We start from the raw sequence: 19,699 nt of genomic DNA on the forward strand, positions 1-19,699 counted from the left end.
GCGATTTCTCTTCTCCAAAAAACCTGTTGGGAGATGTGGGTCTGATACATTCTCGGTCAAGGGTTTTAGAAACTGGAAAAAGGTTAACGATGGAAAAGCATGTGCTTTTTTAACTCATGTTGGGGGCCCAGACTCTGCTCACAACTATTCCGTTCGGTGCTATGAAGATCTCAAGACCAGTGTGGCTCATATCGACAAGGCGATGGAAAAGCGAAATGAGAAAGTAGAAACTAATTCGAGATTGAGGCTTAAGACTACCATCGATGCCATGAGGTAAGCAAGTTTTTTACATCAACTAAAATTTGACATGACTTAGTGTTTTGGTATCTAACATCTAGTCGCTTTGTCCCATTAGGTGGCTGATATTCCAAGCTTGTTCTTTTAGAGGTCATGATGAATCTGCGGGGTCTAAGAACCAAGGAAATTTTCTTGAAATGGTTAAGATTCTCGCTTCGTACAATAAGGATGTCGCAGGAGTTGTTCTGGAAAATGCTCCAGGTAATGCAAGGTATACATCCGGAGAAGTTCAGAAAGAGATTGTTGGCATACTTGCTCTAGAAGTGCAAAAAGCAATTAGAGAAGAAATAGGTAATGCCAAGTTCTGTATAATGGTTGATGAAGCTCGGGATGAATCAAAAAAAGAACAAATGGCAGTTGTTCTTCGGTTTGCCAACAAAGAAGCAGAAATAATTGAGCGTTTCCTTGATCTAGTTCATGTTAATGACACTGCTGCCTTAACTTTGAAAAATGCAATCTGTACTGTACTGTTAGATAATAACTTGAATGTACAAGACATCAGGGGCCAAGCATACGATGGTGCAAGTAATATGAGAGGGGAGTGGAATGGATTGAAGGCTCTTATTCTCCGTGAGTGTCCGTATGCCTACTATATTCATTGTATGGCTCATCAATTACAATTGGCGCTTGTTGCTGCATCACGAGAGGTACATAACTTCTTCCAGAATGCAAATTTTGTAATAAATGTTGTTAGTGCTTCTACAAAGCGGAGCGATGAGCTACTAGAGAACCAAGCGGAGGAAATTGCTCGTGAAATTGAGTTGGGAGAGCTTGATACAGGCAGAGGGCAAAACCAAATAGGAACCTTACAGGACCAGGAGACACAAGATGGAGTTCACACTATAAGTCCATACAGAGCTTAAAGAAGATGTTTGCTGCTACAGTTGCTGTCTTAAGAGGTATAGCAAGTGACCGTTCAGTCTCAAAATATTCTCGTGGAGATGCCGTTGGATCCCTTAAAATTGTCATATCATTTGATTTCGTGTTCATTCTACATCTGATGGAAAAGATTATGAAGATCACTGATGTGTTGTGTAAGAAACTCCAATACAAATCTTTGGATATTTTAAATGCCATGGATTCTGTTTCTAACACAAAGGTCCTACTTGGTGAGCTAAGGGAACATGGTTGGGACTCTCTTTTAGAGGAGGTCAAATCTTTTTGTGTGAAGCACGAGATTGATATCCCAGATTTGGACCGCAAGTATGTTTTTCTACTTTCTAAAATTACTTAACTTATATTAAGTTATATCTTGGTTGTTTTTTATCTTGAGAATTTTGCTGACTTTGTAATGAAATTAACAGGTATGTTGATGTTACCAAATCTCGAAATAAGCATGACAACACAACAACGCTCCACCACTACAAAGTCGATGTTTTCAGTGTTGCAATTGATCAACAACTGAGTGAACTAAATGATCGATTCAGTACACAAGCAACTGAGCTCCTTACTCTCTGTTCATCATTGGATCCAAGGCATGAATCTTTTGATATCCCAAAGATAAGCACTCTTGCAGAAAAATTATATCCCGCTGATTTTTCAAGTCAAGAATTAGCTCAGTTGGAAAGTCAGCTACCTCATTTTCAGCTAGATGTGTGCAACCATCCAGAACTGATGACCTTGCCATCTATTGCTTGTTTAACAAAAGGGCTAGTTAAAACCGGAAAAGCTTCTTCATACCCAATGGTTGACAGGTTGCTGCGACTAGTTATCACTCTCCCAGTCTCAACGGCAACTGCAGAGCGGGCTTTTTCGGCTATGAAAATTGTCAAGACATGTCTTCGAAGTAAAATGGGAGATGATTTGCTTCGCCATTGCATGATAATTTACATAGGAAAAAAATTAGCAGCTAAGATATCTTCTGATGAAATTATTAATATTTTTGATCTTATTGGCAATCGTAGAGGCCACTTTAAATTAATAGAAATGTAATGATATTTTTATGACACTTCAGCAAAACCTTGTTCTATATGATTATTTTTGTACCGGATATTTTTTTTCTTTGCTTGGTTTGGCTTGGCCCCCCATATCCAAATCCTGGCTCTGCCCCTGGACTACGCCTTACCGCAAGGGGCTCCGTCACCACCTGTACTTACCGCATGGACATAGACGGTTGCACACACTTAAACTCGGTTGGGTGGAAGAGATTCCTCGTTGGCAAGTATCTTCGTGTTGGACAGGTCATCCTAATTACTATCAGGAACACCCACCTCCCAGGCTTGAGAATGATAATCGTCGTCGATATCATCTAGAACTACATATGTGTGTGTGTGGCTATATCATCTAGAACTACATATGATGGTCGTCGTCGATATCATGTAAAACTCATATGATGATCGTCGTCGATATTATCTAGAACTACATATGATGATCATCGTCGATATCACCTTGTACTGCTTGAGGATGCATGTTGAGTATATATGAAATTATTATCTAGTACTCCCTCCGTTCCAAATTACTCGTCGTGGTTTTAGTTCAAATTTGAACTAAAACCACAACGAGTAATTTGAAACCAAGGGAGTACTACCTAGTACCTATAATGCTTTATGAAATTGATATATAGTAGTACCTAGTATCTGGAAATTGTTGTTTATTGAAGCTGAAACGGGGTAGGAAGCCGGGGTAGCAGTAGCGCGGGGCCAGGAAATCGTTACAGCTAATTAATAGTAGCGCGTTCCGGAAAAGCGCTGCTGATACAGTCCATAGTAGTAGCGCGGGTACAGACCACGCTACTACTAACAGTTAGCTGTAGCGCCTTATTGGTAGTGCGGCTGCCTGCGCTGCTGATAGCCTCAAAACCCGCGCTACTACTAGGGTTTTCACTAGTAGTGAAAGACTATTTTTTTAAAAGTACTATATAGAGATAAATGGAGTCAGCTGTAAAATCAGACTCTCTCCTTTTTCTCCTGTAACCCTATGCGGTTATGGCAAACTCATCCCTCTAGACTTCATCAGCGAGCCCATGAATTCACCTCCCTTCTACTTGTCACTCCGGGGTATACCCTGTGATTGCTGGAACTGGCGACCACGGCAATTTTTTTGTTGGAACCGGCTACCACGGCAATTTTTTGCTGGAACCGGCACAACAGTTTTGGCGTCGGCGAACTGCAACACTTTTTTTTGCTATAAGACGGAGACGACGTGCTGGCACTAGGGCAAGATGGCAAGCTGCAACCACGTCCTCTGGTGTTTTGCTAGAAACATAGCTACTCGGGTGCGAGAGCGGCGAGGGGCGAGGATCGCCGAGCGGCAGAGATCCGGCGAGCTTCGACGCCGGTCATGTCGCTTGTCCATGGAGCTCCTGACAGTTAAAATGTTTGGATCGTACGCGTGTGATGCAACCGAGCCGAAAGTTTGGGCCCGCTGGCCGGCCGGTCCCTAGCGCTGGCCTTGTTCACGTGACAATTATCGAGACGCGTACCTACGGTTTCGAGTTTCAGGTCTCATTTGAAGGATTTTTTAGACGAAGAAGACTGAGGCAAGAGGGACAGAGCTGCAACAGATTCGTGTGGTGACTCAACCAATGCTTTCCGTGAGCGTGTTCCAATAAAATGGCCCGTGCAATTACAGAGCATGTGTGAGTTTGGTGCATGGCTTGTGTCTAGCCCAGTTTGGAGAGGTGCATGCTTTCTCTACAAATTATGCATTCCTTCGTTTCAAGTTCCTGCATTTCAAACGTTCCATTTATCTCATATCCTCTACTTTTTCTCTGTTTTACACCTGCATTCCTATAGTCTTTCTGTATTTCTTTTTCTATTCCTGTGTGTTTTGCAATCCTGTGAAACAAACGATGTGAACTCGCGTACACTGGAAAACAGGTTTCCTTTATTCCACACGAGAGAAACCAAATCGATATAAGGTGGCAACATTATCAGATAGATATATGGAATTCAAATTCAGAACGAGTTGATGAGAGCAACCAAATCACTGAGATGCGTGTGGGACGACCCACGCTCGTTGATGCCATCCTCCGCGGCCATCTTCAGCCCCTTCATCCTCTCCCTGATCTCCCGCCCCTCTCCGCTCTCCATCATCCTCTCAATGGCGGCCTTGATCCTCCCTCTCTCCAGCCGGTGCGAGCCGTCGACCTCCACGCCCACCCTCCAGACGTCGGCCACGTACCTGGCGTTGCCGTACTGGTCGCCGTGCAGCGGGTGGCAGATCATCGGCACGCCCTCCGCGATCGCCTCCACCGTGGAGTTCCAGCCGCTGTGGGTGAAGAAGGCGCCCACCGCCGGGTGCGCCAGCACCTCCTCCTGCGGCGCCCAGCCCACGATCATGCCGCGCCCGCGCAGCTCCTCCCCGAGCCCGTCGGGCAGCTCCCCGGACTCGAACCCGCGGATGAGCTTGGGCCGGACGACCCAGACGAACGGCCGCTTGCTCAGGGCCAGCCCCCACGCCAGCTCCACGAACTCGTGCGGGTCCATGGCGGCCAGGCTCCCGAAGCTCACGTACAGCACGCTGCCGGGCTTCTGGGTGTCCAGCCAGCCGAGGCATCCGCGGTCCGCCTGCGTCTCGCCCAGGCTGGTGGACTTGGCCGACGGCGCCAGCTTGTGGAGAGGCGCGACGGCGAACACCGGGACCGACAGGTCCTCGCGGATCCGCTCCAGGTTGGCGGCCTCGATGGCGCCCAGGGTGTTGATTATGAGGCCCGAGGACTGCCGCGCCCCGGCGACGCTGTGCCGGAGCAGCTCGGCGAAATCCTCCAGCTTGCTCGTGTCGTGCCGCAGCAGATCCTTCACAAGGTACGGCGGCAGCTCCTCCACCGGATCGTCCTTGCGCGCATCTGCACAGATCCACCACATCGAGCAAACGGTCTCAGCTCGTGATGCATTCCCAGCTCGACCGATAACGAATCCAAGAATTTGTTTGCTGGTCTACAAAAATGGCGAATAGACGAAGGGAAGTCAAGCGAATGCGTCCATCACCTTGCACGGGCAAGTAGGCCTTGTCAATCAAGGTCTGGTACGCCATGTAGACCCGGAAGATGGCGGCGCTGGCGGTCATGATCCCCAGCGCTGGCACGCCGAGCTCCCTGGCCACGGCCTGCGCCGAGTACCAGACGACGTCGGTGATGACGCAGAGGACGCCGCCGTCCTCCCCCGCCTCCTCGGCGAGCAGCGCGGCCAGCCGGTCCCTGAACGGGGCCTCGGCGGCGTCGTTCATGGCCATGCCCATCCTGGCGATGTCCTCGGACGCCGCCAGCTCCGGGGGCACCTCCACGGGGAGGGGCACGAAGCGGTAGCCCGCGGGGTAGTCGGCCGGGTCCGGCACCCGCTGCTCGGTGTGGAAAACGGTGACCGCGAGGCCGCGGGCGTGCAGCGCGCCCGCGAGGCGGAGCACCGGGTTGAAGTGGCCCAGGAACGGGAACGGGAAGAACACCACGCGGCGGCGGCCCGCTCCGGCCATGGCTGCCGTCGACGTCGTCGTCTCTAGCTCTCTCTCTCTCTCTCTCTCTCTCCGTCCGGCGGGCGGAAGGCTTGCTCTGAGACTGATGAGACATGCAGAAATAGAGGAGAAGACTTTATTGTCGCTCGCCGGGAGTGCGGACGCGCGACGAGACGGCGCGAGCTGGCGCTGTCCCTGTCGGCCGGTCAGGCTGCGCGGGCCGTGGGGCGCTACCCTATCTATCGCCATGTGGGCTACCATCATGGGGCGGCATGATCATTGGGTCACAGAATCTCACGCTTGCCACGAGATGAATTAAGATGATTATCTGATGCTTGCCCCGAGCTGGATTGACAAGATTGGTACCCGAGTTTAGTACTATATCTTTTTTTCACGAATACACAAAGATTGCGTATCATTGCATTGATAGGAGGGGTGAAAAACACAAAGGGTAATGGCTACAACGGCCACGCGTACACAAGTCGGCGCGGGCTCAAGTAGCGGGAGCAGTTAGGGTAGGGGCTGCTCGTCCCCGATACATCAAGTTAGAACCTATCTCTCAGAGATCATGATCGCCAAGCCGTTGGCGCCGGCGCTAGCCCATAGGCGAGCGTCTTCCTGAATAGACCGAAGCAGACTAGCGGTGGAGGGGTGCAGCTGGTCGAAGACACACCCATTTCGGTGTTTCCAGATTGCCAAGGCGGCGAGGGCAATGATGAAGTTTAGCCCCTTCCGTAGAGCAGCGGGCGATGTGGAGCATGCGTCGATCCACCATTCCGCAAAAGGGGTGTCGCGATCTGCACCAACAGAGAACCTCGTGCCAAATTTGGCGGGAGAAAGGGCAAGCAACGAACAGATGGTGCATGTCCTCGGTGGCCTGGTCACAAAACACGCACCGGTTGTTGTGAGGTAAACCACGGCGGGCGAGGCGATCAGCCGTCCAACACCGATCCTGCAGGGCCAGCCAGATGAAGGCCTTGATGCGAAGGGGGGCCCATGTCTTCCAGGTAAGCTTCCACGATGCGTCAGTGATAGAGCCATGGAAGAGCGCAAGATAGCAGGACTTGGCCAAGTAGACGCCGGACTCCGTCAATATCTAGTGCAGCACATCATGCCCGGCCGCGAGGGTTGTGGTCTGCAAAGCGCGCCAGAGGTCGATGTACTGAACAAGGGCGGCGGGGCCCTTTTGACCAAGGACACTTTTGTTAACTCAAAACGTAGCATCAAGTATATACAAAACATAACGAGCACGCCCGAAACTTTGTATAACTAAGATGCACACGGTCAAACACCAACAGTTTGACAAAAGAAAAAAGAAAAAAAATCGACATATCGACAATAGTAGTCATATAGGACCAACAGAATGCCTATGTTGAAAGAGTTGGCGGTCCGATCCGAAGATTCTGCCACCCATGGTGGGTAAAAACCACCTTGGCCACCTGCTCGAACTGCATAAACATTGCTTTGAACAACGGTTGGTATTCCGTTTTGTTAAGAATAGACCACATACGAAGCAAGTGTATACAATGAAAAAGCTGACTTCGTTTACTTAAAAAATATACTACTCCCTTCATACCAAAATATAAGACATTTCTGTGATTCAATTTGAACTGTAAAGACGTCTTGCATTTTGATTTAAAGATAGTATTTTGTTTCGATCTATCACTTTGTTCCGACGTTAAAGTCCTCCATGATTGGACTTTTTTTCCGTCCCGCCATTTTTCAGTTTATTCAAATTGATTTTTACATACAAGGACCGCCTGCAACTGCATCGCCTCCTTCTTTCTGCGTCCGGGGCTACGAGCACGTATGCCTAATAGACCCACGCCCTGCCACGGGACAGTCCAAGGGAGCGAGCTTCATCTAGTGCGCAGCCTCAATATTAGCACGGGGAGACTTGTGTGGGATCTCATATTAGGTGAGCTCAATGAGATCGATTTCTTTTTTAAAAGATCTACATGTTCAAACATCCTCAAAATAATTGTAAACACACATCAATGGTTGATGTTCAACCTCAAAAAATTTCAGCTCCTAATTCGACCTACATAAATAGAAACAAAAAAGATAAAATTAGACGTGAATAGTGTCAAAGTACTATTCATCCAAAGCCGTCAATATTCACATTCAAAATTTTCATTTTTGAATCTCCAAATGTACATCGATTTTTGAGCTGTTTTTTTTGGAGTTGTAGACATACCCCACATGGATGTTGTCAAATGATTTCAGTTTTTCTTCGAAATGTCTAAATATGAATTTTTGGGGTTGATCTCATGATCTCACCTAATGTGAGATCTCATATACACATTCACTTGGTACATGTGCCGCCTTCCGCGTATATGACATTCGTGTGGTAAATTGTTCATATGATATAATACATGTATGCTGAAATGTGTGTGTATGTGCAATGTACTCGAGAAATGACTATATTGAGTACTATGCTGCATTAAGTTAGAATCCAACTAATGTATGATTAAGATGGGGTTTATGTACTGCTTGATTAAAGATGTGTAATGTTAGATGTCATATTGGTATGTTATTTTAGATTAAAAAACATACTAGTGGCGAGCAGAATATATGATGCGTCATTGGTACAAAAAATATAAGTGACAAGTATTACTAGTCATGCGTCATTGGTATGCTTATTACTAGTGAGGAGCAGGTATCACTAGTAGAAAACAGGGCTTTGGTTTGGCCAGAAAAGAGCATTAATCCCGGTTGCATTACGAACCGGGACTAATGTGAGCATTAGTCCCGGTTCGAGCGGCTAGGGCACCGTACAGGCATTAGTCCCGGTTCAAATGGGACCTTTAGTCCCGGTTGGTGCCACGAACCGGGACTAAAGGGTGCGATGCCCATTAGTACCGGTTCGTGGCACCAACCGGTACTAAAGGTTAGACCTTTAGTCCCGGTTCGAGCCACCAACCGGTACTAATGGGGTTTGAGGCATTAGTACCGGTTCATGACACGAACCGGTACTAAAGGTCCCATTTTCAAACCCACCCCCGATCGCCTTTTCAGTTTTATAAAAAGCAAAAAAAAATGATAAAAACTTCAAAAATTAAAATCCTTCCAGACGTAGTTATGTTACTACATGTACTAGTTAGGAAAATTTAAAAACTTAAATTTGGACATGTTTTGCAAAAAGTGTAGGGAAAATGTAAAACGGCTATAACTTTTGCATACAATGTCAGAAAAAAACGTATAATATATCAAACTATTCAGCACAAAAATCCGCATCCGATTTTGACTGCCTACGGCTTGTTTGTAAATATTTAGAATCCTCAAATTCTAAAAGGAAAAAAAGTTATGCTCAAATTTCTGTTTTTTTTTTGAATTTTTGTTAAATCTGGTCAAACTACTTATTAAAGAAGTATTAGTGTTACTAAATAATTATTCAAGAATATTAGTGTTACAAAATAATTATTTTAGTTTTTTTAATTTTGGTCAAATCTGGTCAAACTGTGGTCAAACAATGGTCAAACTAATTATTCAAGAAATATTAGTGTTACTAAATAATTATTTCAGTTTTTTTGAATTTTGGTCAAATCTGGTCAAACTACTTATCAAGAAATATTAGTGTTACTAAATAATTATTGTTTTTTAGAACAATAGTTTCAAACTCAAACAGTGAAATGTGTGACTTCATGCTCAAACTAAATTCCTGAGGGTTAATAGGATTGACATCTTACTATTGTCAGGAAAACAACAAGTGCAGACTTGGAAACGAGGGAGAATAGAACCCGAAAGTTAAGCGTGCTCAGGCTGGAGTAGTGAGAGGATGGGTGACCGTCCGGGAAGTTAGATGATTTGGAATGATGAGGGGTGATTAGAGATTAGAGGTTAAAATAATTCAGAAATTTGAAATTCAAAAAAAATTATAAAATTTCCTTTAGTCCCGGTTCGTGTAAGAACCGGGACTAAAGGGGAGACTTTGTTAACGATAACGAAGGGTCGTCGTGCTCGCCGGTGAAGTAGAAAAGGTGTTCGTCACAGATAGTCTATCCTGCAGCAGGGGTTCGTTGTTGTCAACTTCTTTCGGTTTTGACAGTTGCCTTTTAAGCCGTGGACGTCACCTGGTTCTGATGTTGTTTCGGAGATTTCAAATGCAACATCGTGTTTTTTCTCTTAGTTCGTCGCCGACGAGAGCAAGAGGAAGATGGCGCTATATACCCAAGAACTTGTGTTTTATTTTTCTGCAAACTTTGCTTCGGTAACCCCCCTAGAAAAGTTTATGAATTTTGATGCAGATTAAAGATGGATTGAAGGCGGAAATTAGAAGGTGCCCCGTGAATCAAAAAGTATAATATAATCTTTTGTATCCAAATCAATCTAACGCGCTTGATCTGCAGTCCAGTATGATGATAGCATTTTTAAGTAACTTTAAGATCTTGTAAACTTTTTTTTGCTATTATAAAGATGGTATTATAAAGTTGGACAATTTTGATTTATGGTGTTAGCCTTTTTCGGAAGAAAAAGAAAAGCCAGGGCACCTTTCGATTCGAAGATTTTTTCACATGAATTTTGGAGGATTAGAATCCTTAGGATTTTTCCTATGTGGGTTGTTTGATTCGAATCCTTTGCACCATTTCATCATCGGATTTCTCGCATTCACTCCTATTTGAAAGAATCCTTTGTTTTTCTACGACGCAATTAAACAAATCAAAATATTGTAGGATTGAGATGAGCATGACATTGCCATACTATTTTTTTATTCCCATGTTTTTAAAATCCTGCGAATCACCACTCTGTTCTTAAAACCCACTTGTGCAAGTATATACAACGGGTGTGGAGGAGTACGCGTGGCACGACTTGCTGCCGAGAGCGGATCACCATTCACCAATGACTAGAGGGGTTGGACGTGTTTTGCTGCGCCGTTGGTGTTGTTGGGTTTCTTAGAAACATTACTCACTCTGTTTCAAATATAAGGTGTATTACATTTTAAAAAGTCAAACATTTTTAAGTTTGATCAAATTTGTAGAGAAATATATGAAAATCCATAATACCAAATCGATATAATTAGATACATCATGAAATGAATTTCCATATTTTTTGTTTAATATTGTGGATGTTGACATTTTTGGCTCTAAAGTTGGTCAAAGTTAAATGAATTTGACTTTGCAAAAAGCTGATACCCTTATATTTTGGAATTGATGGAATATTTAGTTTGGCGGGGCCGGGAGATGATGGAGTGTTCTTTTTATAGTTCGATGATTTGGTGGGCCTTTCTCGATGCGATTCTGTGTTATTTGCTAAGAAAACTCATATTTATGTGGGGAAATTTCTATATCGGTAGCTGCATGTACTATATTGGTGGTACAGAATCACATGGTGGCATTTTTTTCTCTAGGTGGTAGGAGGATGCGCAAGATTGATTTGTTTTTATAAGCGGTTGTTGCTGATTAATTTTAAAAAAAATGATTGGCCTGATCAAAATCTTAAACCAAATTCATAATTGAATACCTCAATCGAATTGAAGAGCTTCAAAATTAGGGAACAATAGAGAATTAAAATAATTGGATGAGAGAGCTCCTTGAGAAATTGTTGACCCAGTCAAAATTGAGCGACTTTAATTAGTTGTGAGGTCTTAAAAATCAGGAAGCATATTGTGTAGTATAAAAGAACTGAATGAGAAAGCTTTGAGAAATGGTTGATACGGTTAAAATTGAGTGACCCAATTTGAATTAAAGACCTTAATTGATTGCGAGCGCTTTAAAATTAAGAAGCTTAGTGTTACAGAGAATTTGCTTCCCTTGTTACTGTACATAAGTAGCACTACTACCAAGTAGCTCAGCACAAAATGCCCGGAAGCAAGGCCGTGGTGGTTGGGAAAGCAATCCGCGTCTCCCCGGTCCACGTAGTTCGTAGTACAACTTGCCGACATCCCCCATTTGTTTTCTCTTGTTGCTAGGAGTAGTACTACCACACACGCCTGCATGCCACATTTTTTTAGTATATTCAACGTACTACTCCTACTGAAGCCCTGCATGCCACATTTTTTTAGTATATTCGACGTACTACTCCTACTGAAGCGTGGATCGTCACGACTGACGACACTTGACAAGATATCGATCCCGATCGGTGAGGTGGTCACTGCAGTGCGGAGCCAGCGACAGTGCCCATGATTGTACGTATGTTTATTTTCAGGAATTCCTGCGTCCCAGGAGCCACCTAGAAGAAGCTAGGTGCAGGGGGTACGTGTTCAGTACAACAACACACACGACCCCAAAAACAAAAACAAATTGCACCCGGGTCCTCGGGATCCTGCACGCCGGACCTCGCCGTGGTGCAAAGCAGCAGCCTCAAAACGGAACCAGGATCCATCCATATAGAAGCGACATCACAATGAAGCTCGACGTTTACAGCCCGAGAGCAACCGGCAAAAACCGTCATGTTTCGTGCGATGCCCGTCAACTTTGGCTGCACACTGGCCTCCATGGATGGCGCTGACGCCCAGCACGTCGCCGTTCGTCGCCGGGGTCAGCGCCTTCCCCCTCGCCATCCAGCTCCGAGAGACGAAGGAGTGATCGGCTAGGGTGGCACCACTGGCAAAAAGAATCACCTGACAAAACGATACCAGAAACGTGGTCTGAATTTTGTGAATTTTACAGTTCAGAAAAATACGGATTGTTTGCTTGAGTTTCAGGCCAACCTCGCTCCCCTGATGTTTTCAGCAGCTCTCTGGGCACGAGGGAGAGTCAAGCAATCTCTTCCTTCAGTTATCAGTCAGATCTCGGGGACAATACAGGCAACTGGGGGTAGTTCAAATGGTTGGTGGTATAACTTGAAGTGACCAAAATAATTGGCGAATTTGGTGAGCCCCGTGATGAATGGCACCTGCTCCACTATTTGCAGGACGTGTACAGCATTTGGGCTTGCAACTTCATGGTGTTCAACACGGCGCTGATTGTGTGCTACCCGAATTTTCCTTCCAGAGCTTCCACACAAAGCAGGAATGGTCTTGACATCTGCACGTGCTCCCAAACGTCCGTAGTTCTCGTCTCACGAATCTGTGATCGTGCCATATGTAAACATCCGAAATGCGGTCATGCACTTCTGTTAGCCAGAGAATCCAATCACTTTCATGGCGTCTTTCTTCAAGATGAAGTTGTTATTATAGCACCGGACGCCATGGTACAAACGATAGAAGACAGTCTTGCGTATCCGAAAACGCCGGCGAAAATGATCACGAAGAATGCATCCGGGGCAAAGTAGTCGTTCATCAGTGTCAAATGGCCGCACGTCCTCTTTGGGTTGACCACTCAATGACCATGCCATCCCTTGAAATTGAGAACATGCTATTCCGCACGCTCCGCGTCTTCAAGGTTCGCCTGCTTCATCACCGTCTCATTCGTGTAATCCTTCTCGTTGGACGACTCAACATAGTGCTCATATGTGTACTTCAAATCGGAATCCATTGTTTGAAAGAAGAAGGGACAACTTTTTTAGCTTTGGCAATTCATCGAACAGTTGCCGGGCATGGTGAGTATAGCAGTAGCGGATGGTATATGGCGGGACTGTTGGAGGAGAAGCGGGGTGGAACCCGGTTGAAAACGCTGGAGGTGACATAGACGTAGAGTTCGGGCAGGGGCGTGACGCGGCGGACGGGGTGGTTAAGCGGCGGCGAAGGCAGGAGAGAAAGAAGGAAGGAGAGAAAATGAAAATGATGGAGCCGCGGGATCCGGTGGGCCGATGATGTCAGAGTCCTACATGGCTGATGTCCGAACTCCTGCAAAGCACCCATGTTGACTCGATGCAAAGCACCTATATTGACTCGATTTTTTTAAAATATGTCCGAACTGTTCGGCGCATCGATACAAACCTGCTTTGGACGACAAACCGAGCCTGGATCGCAGGACGTACACCCGGCGGTTCGACTCGAAGATGCCCTCGTACAACGCATCTGGACGTATATAGGAGTACGTGGGGTACGACTAGTTGCCGGGAGCCACGGATAAGTAATGATGATTTATTTATTTTCCGAATCGGGTCGCCGATGATATGCTCCCCTCGTTGTTGTACAGAAGTACTAGTAATAGTACTATCAGCACAGCATAGAATGGCCCGAAACAGGTTTGCGGTGGTTGGGGAAGCAGTCGGCATCTCTCGGCCTCGGTCCCTCCCTCTCTACCGATAAGGTGTGGCCACGTACAACCTGTCTACGTACACCTCACATCAATTGTTTTCTCTTATCATTGACCGCAGCACATACGCCTGCATGCCTCATTTTTAATTTTCTACAGAAGCAATGCATGCATGGATCGTCACGACCGACGACGCTATTGGTCGGTGAGTTGGCGCCGAGCCAGCGACGGTGGCCATGGCCTCTTTTTCGTTCTTCTTTTAAGAATTTCTACGTGTTCATTTCATACTGCTAGCAACCATGTACTGAGGCAGGAGCCACCGAACAACCTAGAAGAGACTAGGGGCAGGTGCCCCAACGCAACAGCACCGCCAAAAGAAAACAAAACACTTTCTTAAATGAATGAACAATTACACCAGGTTGAAATTCTTTTTTTTCAGTAGGAAATTCGACTAGTTTTTTATTGCTGCAAATTGGTGAAATTCAACTTAAATGGAGCTCGGGCTCAATGGAGACCGAATTAAAATTCATATTTTAATATTTTAAAAATATCTATAAAAAATACACATATATCCAGAGACATAATGTACATATGTAATTTTTCATGATGAAATACATAGAAATGAGGGCTACCTAAAAAACAGATATGTGGCTTTTTAGCGCATGCAATCTTCATAGTCAACGTCCATGATTTCTTCCCCTAAAAAAGAACATCCAGGATTTTCTTTTGTGTGCAGCTGTCAATTCAAACTATTCCGTCGTGCTTGAATATATATGTGTATATTTTTTCCAAAAAAACTGAAACAATTTTGTTTGATTTGATTATATTTAAACAACAGGTTTCATGGAGCTCATCCTCCAAAAACGCCCTACTAGAAGAGGGAATCATAAGTAGAGTTTTTTGTTATAAAAAGCACTGGGTGTTCGCGGATAAAGGAGGGCTTTCCTCGAAAGTGCCCTTCTCAGCTCGAGTGAACAGTAAAATTCAAAAAATAAAATAAAAATTGAAATAAAAAAATTGTGTTAACATTTAACAAATGTTTTCAATGATTACAAAGTTTCATCATAAAATGACATCAGTGGAAGCCGTGGCAAAATCAGCACTACAAAAATAACTTTTTTAGAGCATCATTTTTTTGCCACGACTTCCTCCCACGAATGTTTATTTATGATGAAATTTTACAAGGATTAACATTCGTCACATGGCGCCGCAAAAAAATCAGATTTTCCGGGGGTTTTTTAGATGTTACTGTTCACAGAGCTCTTTTGATTTTCTAGCTGCATAAACGCCATGGGCTATGGCCTTTAACTTGCCAGATTTTAGACATTGGCATAGGAAAAACGTAAACGCCATGAAGACTGGCGCTAGGCCGAAAGGGTAAAATTTCCATAAGATTCTGCATCTACAGATAAAGCGAGGGTGTCCTCCTCGGTTTGGCACCAGGACAAGCAGTACTCCCTCTGTTCCATAACATAGTGTGTATAGACTTGTTAAAAAGTTAAAAATTTGCAAAGTTTGACCGAGTTTATAGACAAAACTATGTATATCTACCATACCAAATATATAAAATATAAAACTACTCTTATGATCAATCTAATGATACTTGTTTGACTTTCTACGTGTAAATGTTTTCTCCACAAACTTGATCAAAGTCTATAAGGTCTGACTTTCTAAAAAAATTGTAGTATGCACTACATATATAGGAACATGATTGCACAGCTCTGGTAAAGCTTGAATCATCTGGACTCTTGAGAGTGGGCCGGTGGGCTAAATTGGGCCAACTTTGTTCAGCCCAGTTGGACAGATGAAGGAGTTCTGCCAATGGTGAAAAGATCTCCTGACAGAAAAAGCATGGTCTGAGTTTTGTGAATTATACAGTTCAAACAAATATGGGTTGCTTGCTTGTACGTAAAATTCACCGGATGCCCACCTGATGTTTTAATAAGCAGTTCTCTGTACAACTGTCAAGCGAACTCTTCCTTCAGTTGTCAGCCAGATATAGGGGACAGTAGAGGTAACAACTGTGAAGCAAATGGGGGTTAGTATAACTTGAAATGACCAAAATAATTGGCGAATTTGGTGAGCTCCGTGATGTATGGCACCTGCTCAACTATTTGCAGAACCTGTAAAGCATCGTGGCTTGCAGCTTCATGGTGTGTTCAGCATGGTGCCGATCGCGTGCTACCCAGATTTTCTGCTGGAGCTTCCACATAGCAGGAATGATCTTGATAAGTGACTAGGTATAGTAACGCGGTCGTGAAGTACTATAAACTGCTGAACAACAGCTTGGCCGAGGATAGGTGGACGCGGCAGGATGCGTCGACCATGTACACTGACAAACATTCCGTTATGCTTGAGATGTTCAGGCATCCAGAAGCCCATGGTAATGTTTCTGTCGAATCCTCTCTTTCAGTTAACAGCTGTGTAGAATGATGCAGAAAATAATATCCTTAAAGTGTGTCCTGTTATATGCTCCTACTTGTTTCTCTTATAATGTACCACCACACGTTGTAAACTTGCTAGATTATATGGATAGTACTGATAGGATCAGACAAAAAAATTGTAGCCTCTACTGTAACTGTCAGCTGCAAATTTCTTCTGAGGCACAAGAACCATCATGAAGACATCAACAATCACAACCAGAAAAACTACAGCACAAGAATCATTTCCAAGATGATATCATTAACCAAACATAACGTCCAAGCACAGAACTTAATTAACGAGATCTGAGAAATGGAGATAAAGTATGATCACATCCATTGCAAATTTTGAACTAGGAGACGAGCACAGTTCAGAATCACATCACATGTCGCCACTTCACCTTGAGCCATCCACATCAACGAGCCCAGCCGAGTTCAGAATCGCATCAAACAGAGCCGAAAGCCCAAATAAATCCACCAAATGCCTGTAGAAACATGGTCTGAAAACATGACACTACGAACATGGTCTGAACTTTGTGAAATTTTCAGTTCAGACAAACATGGATTGTTTGCTGTACACGAGACTGTAAAATTCACCAGATGCTGACATGATGTCTTAAGCAGTTTTCTGTACAAGATAGACTGTCAGGGAAACTCTTCCTTCAGTTGCCAGACACATGTAGGGGACATCACAGGTAACTGGGGGTAGTACAAATGATGGTTACTATTATAACTTGAAATGACCAAAATAGTTGACGAATTTGGTGAACTCCATGATGTATGGCATCTGCTCAACTATTTGCAGAACTTGCACAGCATTGGGCTCGCAGCTTCATGGCTTCTTGATGTTCGACATGGCGACAGTCTCAGATCCTACCCGGCCTTCCTCGTGGAGCTTCCGCATGACACCACTGATTAATTTGTTGGTGAACAGTGGCAGAATTCATGGTTATACATTAAAATGCTGACAACTTGGCCGGCGATGGGTGGACGCTGCAGGATGCATCGATCATTAAAAATTACGTTATGCTTGAGATGTTCAGGCATCCAGAAGCTCATGGAAAGCTCTCTCTCGAATCATTTCTGCCATCCAGTGAGTACATTAGTCGTTTCGGTCCGTAGCCATATCTGAAAATACAAGTGTCAAGTACTACTGAAACTGGTTGGGTGATGATTTCAGGGCTGAAGTATGGCGCCAAGGCTTGCTCCGGATAAGATGAGGAAGATTACAGTTTCACACCTGAATATTGTGAACGGCAACCTTTCAAGTACCAGAAGGATTTTCAGCGACGTACACAGCACGGTGCAGAAGGTTTTCGAAGCGACGTGCACAAGTTTAGTCAGAGATAGTGTTGCCAACACCAAATTATACATTCTTTCAGTTAACAGCTCTGTACAATAATGCAGAAAATAATAACCTTAGAGTAAGTTTGTCCTTTTATTTATATATACTCGTTTCACTTATAAACCTGTTAGATTAAATGGACAGTACTGAAAGGATCAGACAAAAATTCTAGTATCTACTGTAGTTGTCAACTGCAAGTTTCTGAACCATCATGAACATATGAACAATCACAACCAAAAAAAAAATACACCACAAGAATCATTCTCAGGATGATATCATTCACCAAACATAACATCCAATCACAGAATTTAATTAACAATAGCTGAGAAATAGAGATGACGTAGACCACTTCTATTGCAAAATTCCAACAAGCAGACGACACATACTTCAGAATCACATCACATGTCGCCACTTCACCTTCAACTAATCCATATCAACCAGCCCAACCATGGTTCAGAATGACAATAAACAAAGCCAGAAGCCCAAATGAGTCGACCAAATCCCTGTACGAACGTGAAAAAAAAGGAGTTAATTGCACAGAAGTACCACAATTGGGGCATCACATGCAGATTGGTACCACGATTTCTAATTTTTGCGTGTCAGTATCAACATTGCTCTAAATTTTTGCAAATAGGTCTAAACTGCGTATAAACACGTATTGACGGTGTATCTGACTAGCGGGGCCTGCCCGTCAGGTGCCGACGTGGCATGTTTTTTGCAGAAAACCCCCGCCCCTCTCTTCCCCCACACACGACACAACCAACCAAGCCCGGCCGCGCCCCCTCCTCCCCCTCTTCGCTTCCCCACCCTAGCCACCGCCCGCCCGCCCGCAGCCATGACGGCGTGGACCCGGCTCGTCACCGGCGCCGCGCGCCTCGGTGCCGCATCCGCTCTCGCGCTCCGCGCCGCCGCCACCCGCGCCTCCGCCCTGCTCCGCCCCGCCGCCGACTCCATCCGCGCCGGATCGCCTCGCTGGAGAGCGGCCGTGCGCCCCGCGATCGACGAGCTCCTGCAGCGGCCCGGGGCCGGGGACCTCCTCCGCCGGACCCGCCCCACCCTCTCCGACCTCGTCGCCGTCCTCCGCGACCCCCCCCCCCCCGCCCTCTCCGACCTCGTCGCCGTCATCTGCGACCGCCGCACGCCCCTTCGACTCCGACCGCGTGGGACCGTCGCGGCGGAGAAGGCGGGGGCCGCCCCGGCGCGCGCCCACCCGCCGCACCTCCGCGCCTTCTGGCTCGGCACGGCCCTGCTCGCCGCGCTCTTCTCCGGCTCCACGGCCGCGCGTCCCTCGTGCTGCTCGCGCTCGCCTTCCTGCACCCCGCCGGGGAAGGCCGATTGGGAGCTGGCCCTAGTGGAGACGGCGAGCAGCCTGTCGCGCCAGACCGCGACGCTGGGCGGCGGCATGGACCCGCTCCTCCTGCACGGGATGTACGACCAGGGCGCCGTCCGGCAGCACGCACGCGCGCAGGCCGCGTCCGGGAGCGCGAGCAGCGTGGCGCTCCCTGGCGCGCCCGCCACCCACATCCTGGCGCTCCCGGGCCCCGACGGCGCGGTCGGCGGCGACCCGTTGGCGGCCTCGCTATCCGTGCCGCCGCCGTCCTACGTGCAGATGGCCGAGATGGAGAGGAAGCAGGAGCTGCTGGCGCAGGAGCAGAGGATGTGGGCGCAGTACCGACAGGGCGGGATGCAGGGGCAGGCCGGCCTCAACGGGCTCGCCGTCGGCGGCGGCGGGAGCGCGTTCGCGTCCAACACCTCGGCTGGCTTGGGGAGCAGGGGCTCCTCCGACTCCTCGTGGAGCGCGCGGGGTGGAGATGGAGGCGGGCGCAGAGGGCGAGGGCGAGGGCGGCGAGGCGGGCGCGGAGCGAGAGGGCGAGGGCAGGGGTTTTCTACAAAAAAATGCCACATCGGCACCTGACGGGCGGGCCCCGCTAGTCAGATACACCGTCAATACGTGTTTATACGCAGTTTAGACCTATTTGCAAAAATCTAGAGCAATGTTGGTACTGACACGTAAAAATTAGCAATCATGATACCAATCTGCATGTGATGCCACAATTGTGGTACTTCACACAGACAAGAAGCCCATGGGACGCGGCATGTCTTCTAATTCCATCACTGCAACAACTTGGTACATGTGACAAGAACACCATCGCAGAATCACGGAGCGA

General features: G+C 46.3%; 1 protein-coding gene and 1 long non-coding RNA gene across 2 annotated transcripts; one reads left to right on the plus strand and one right to left on the minus strand.

Moving 5' to 3' along the window:
- The first annotated feature begins 362 nt into the window (after positions 1 to 362).
- On the plus strand, positions 363 to 2,287 carry LOC120969911 (uncharacterized). The gene is made up of 2 exons (XR_012188706.1): positions 363 to 1,500; positions 1,602 to 2,287. It is a non-coding gene; the product is annotated as an uncharacterized lncRNA (long non-coding RNA).
- Positions 2,288 to 4,100: 1,813 nt separating this feature from the next.
- On the minus strand, positions 4,101 to 6,011 carry LOC109754422 (DIMBOA UDP-glucosyltransferase BX8). Its single transcript, XM_020313330.4, has 2 exons — positions 5,226 to 6,011; positions 4,101 to 5,083 (listed from the first exon to the last, which is right to left on the minus strand). Exons 1-2 carry the CDS (start codon positions 5,947 to 5,949, stop codon positions 4,194 to 4,196), a joined length of 1,614 nt encoding a protein of 537 aa, XP_020168919.2. The 5' UTR covers positions 5,950 to 6,011; the 3' UTR covers positions 4,101 to 4,193.
- Between the last annotated feature and the right edge of the window lie 13,688 nt (positions 6,012 to 19,699).

The sequence above is a fragment of the Aegilops tauschii genome, chromosome 7 (genome assembly GCF_002575655.3).
Source record: "Aegilops tauschii subsp. strangulata cultivar AL8/78 chromosome 7, Aet v6.0, whole genome shotgun sequence".
Classification (NCBI taxonomy): domain Eukaryota; kingdom Viridiplantae; phylum Streptophyta; class Magnoliopsida; order Poales; family Poaceae; genus Aegilops; species Aegilops tauschii.

Coding starts and splice junctions, on each gene's coding strand:
- LOC109754422 (XM_020313330.4), bottom strand. CDS start 5,949: ATGATGGTAGCCCACATGGCGATAGATAGGGTAGCGCCCCACGGCCCG. Junction 5,084..5,225: donor GGCCTACTTGCCCGTGCAAG/GTGATGGACGCA, acceptor GGATCTGTGCAG/ATGCGCGCAAGGACGATCCG.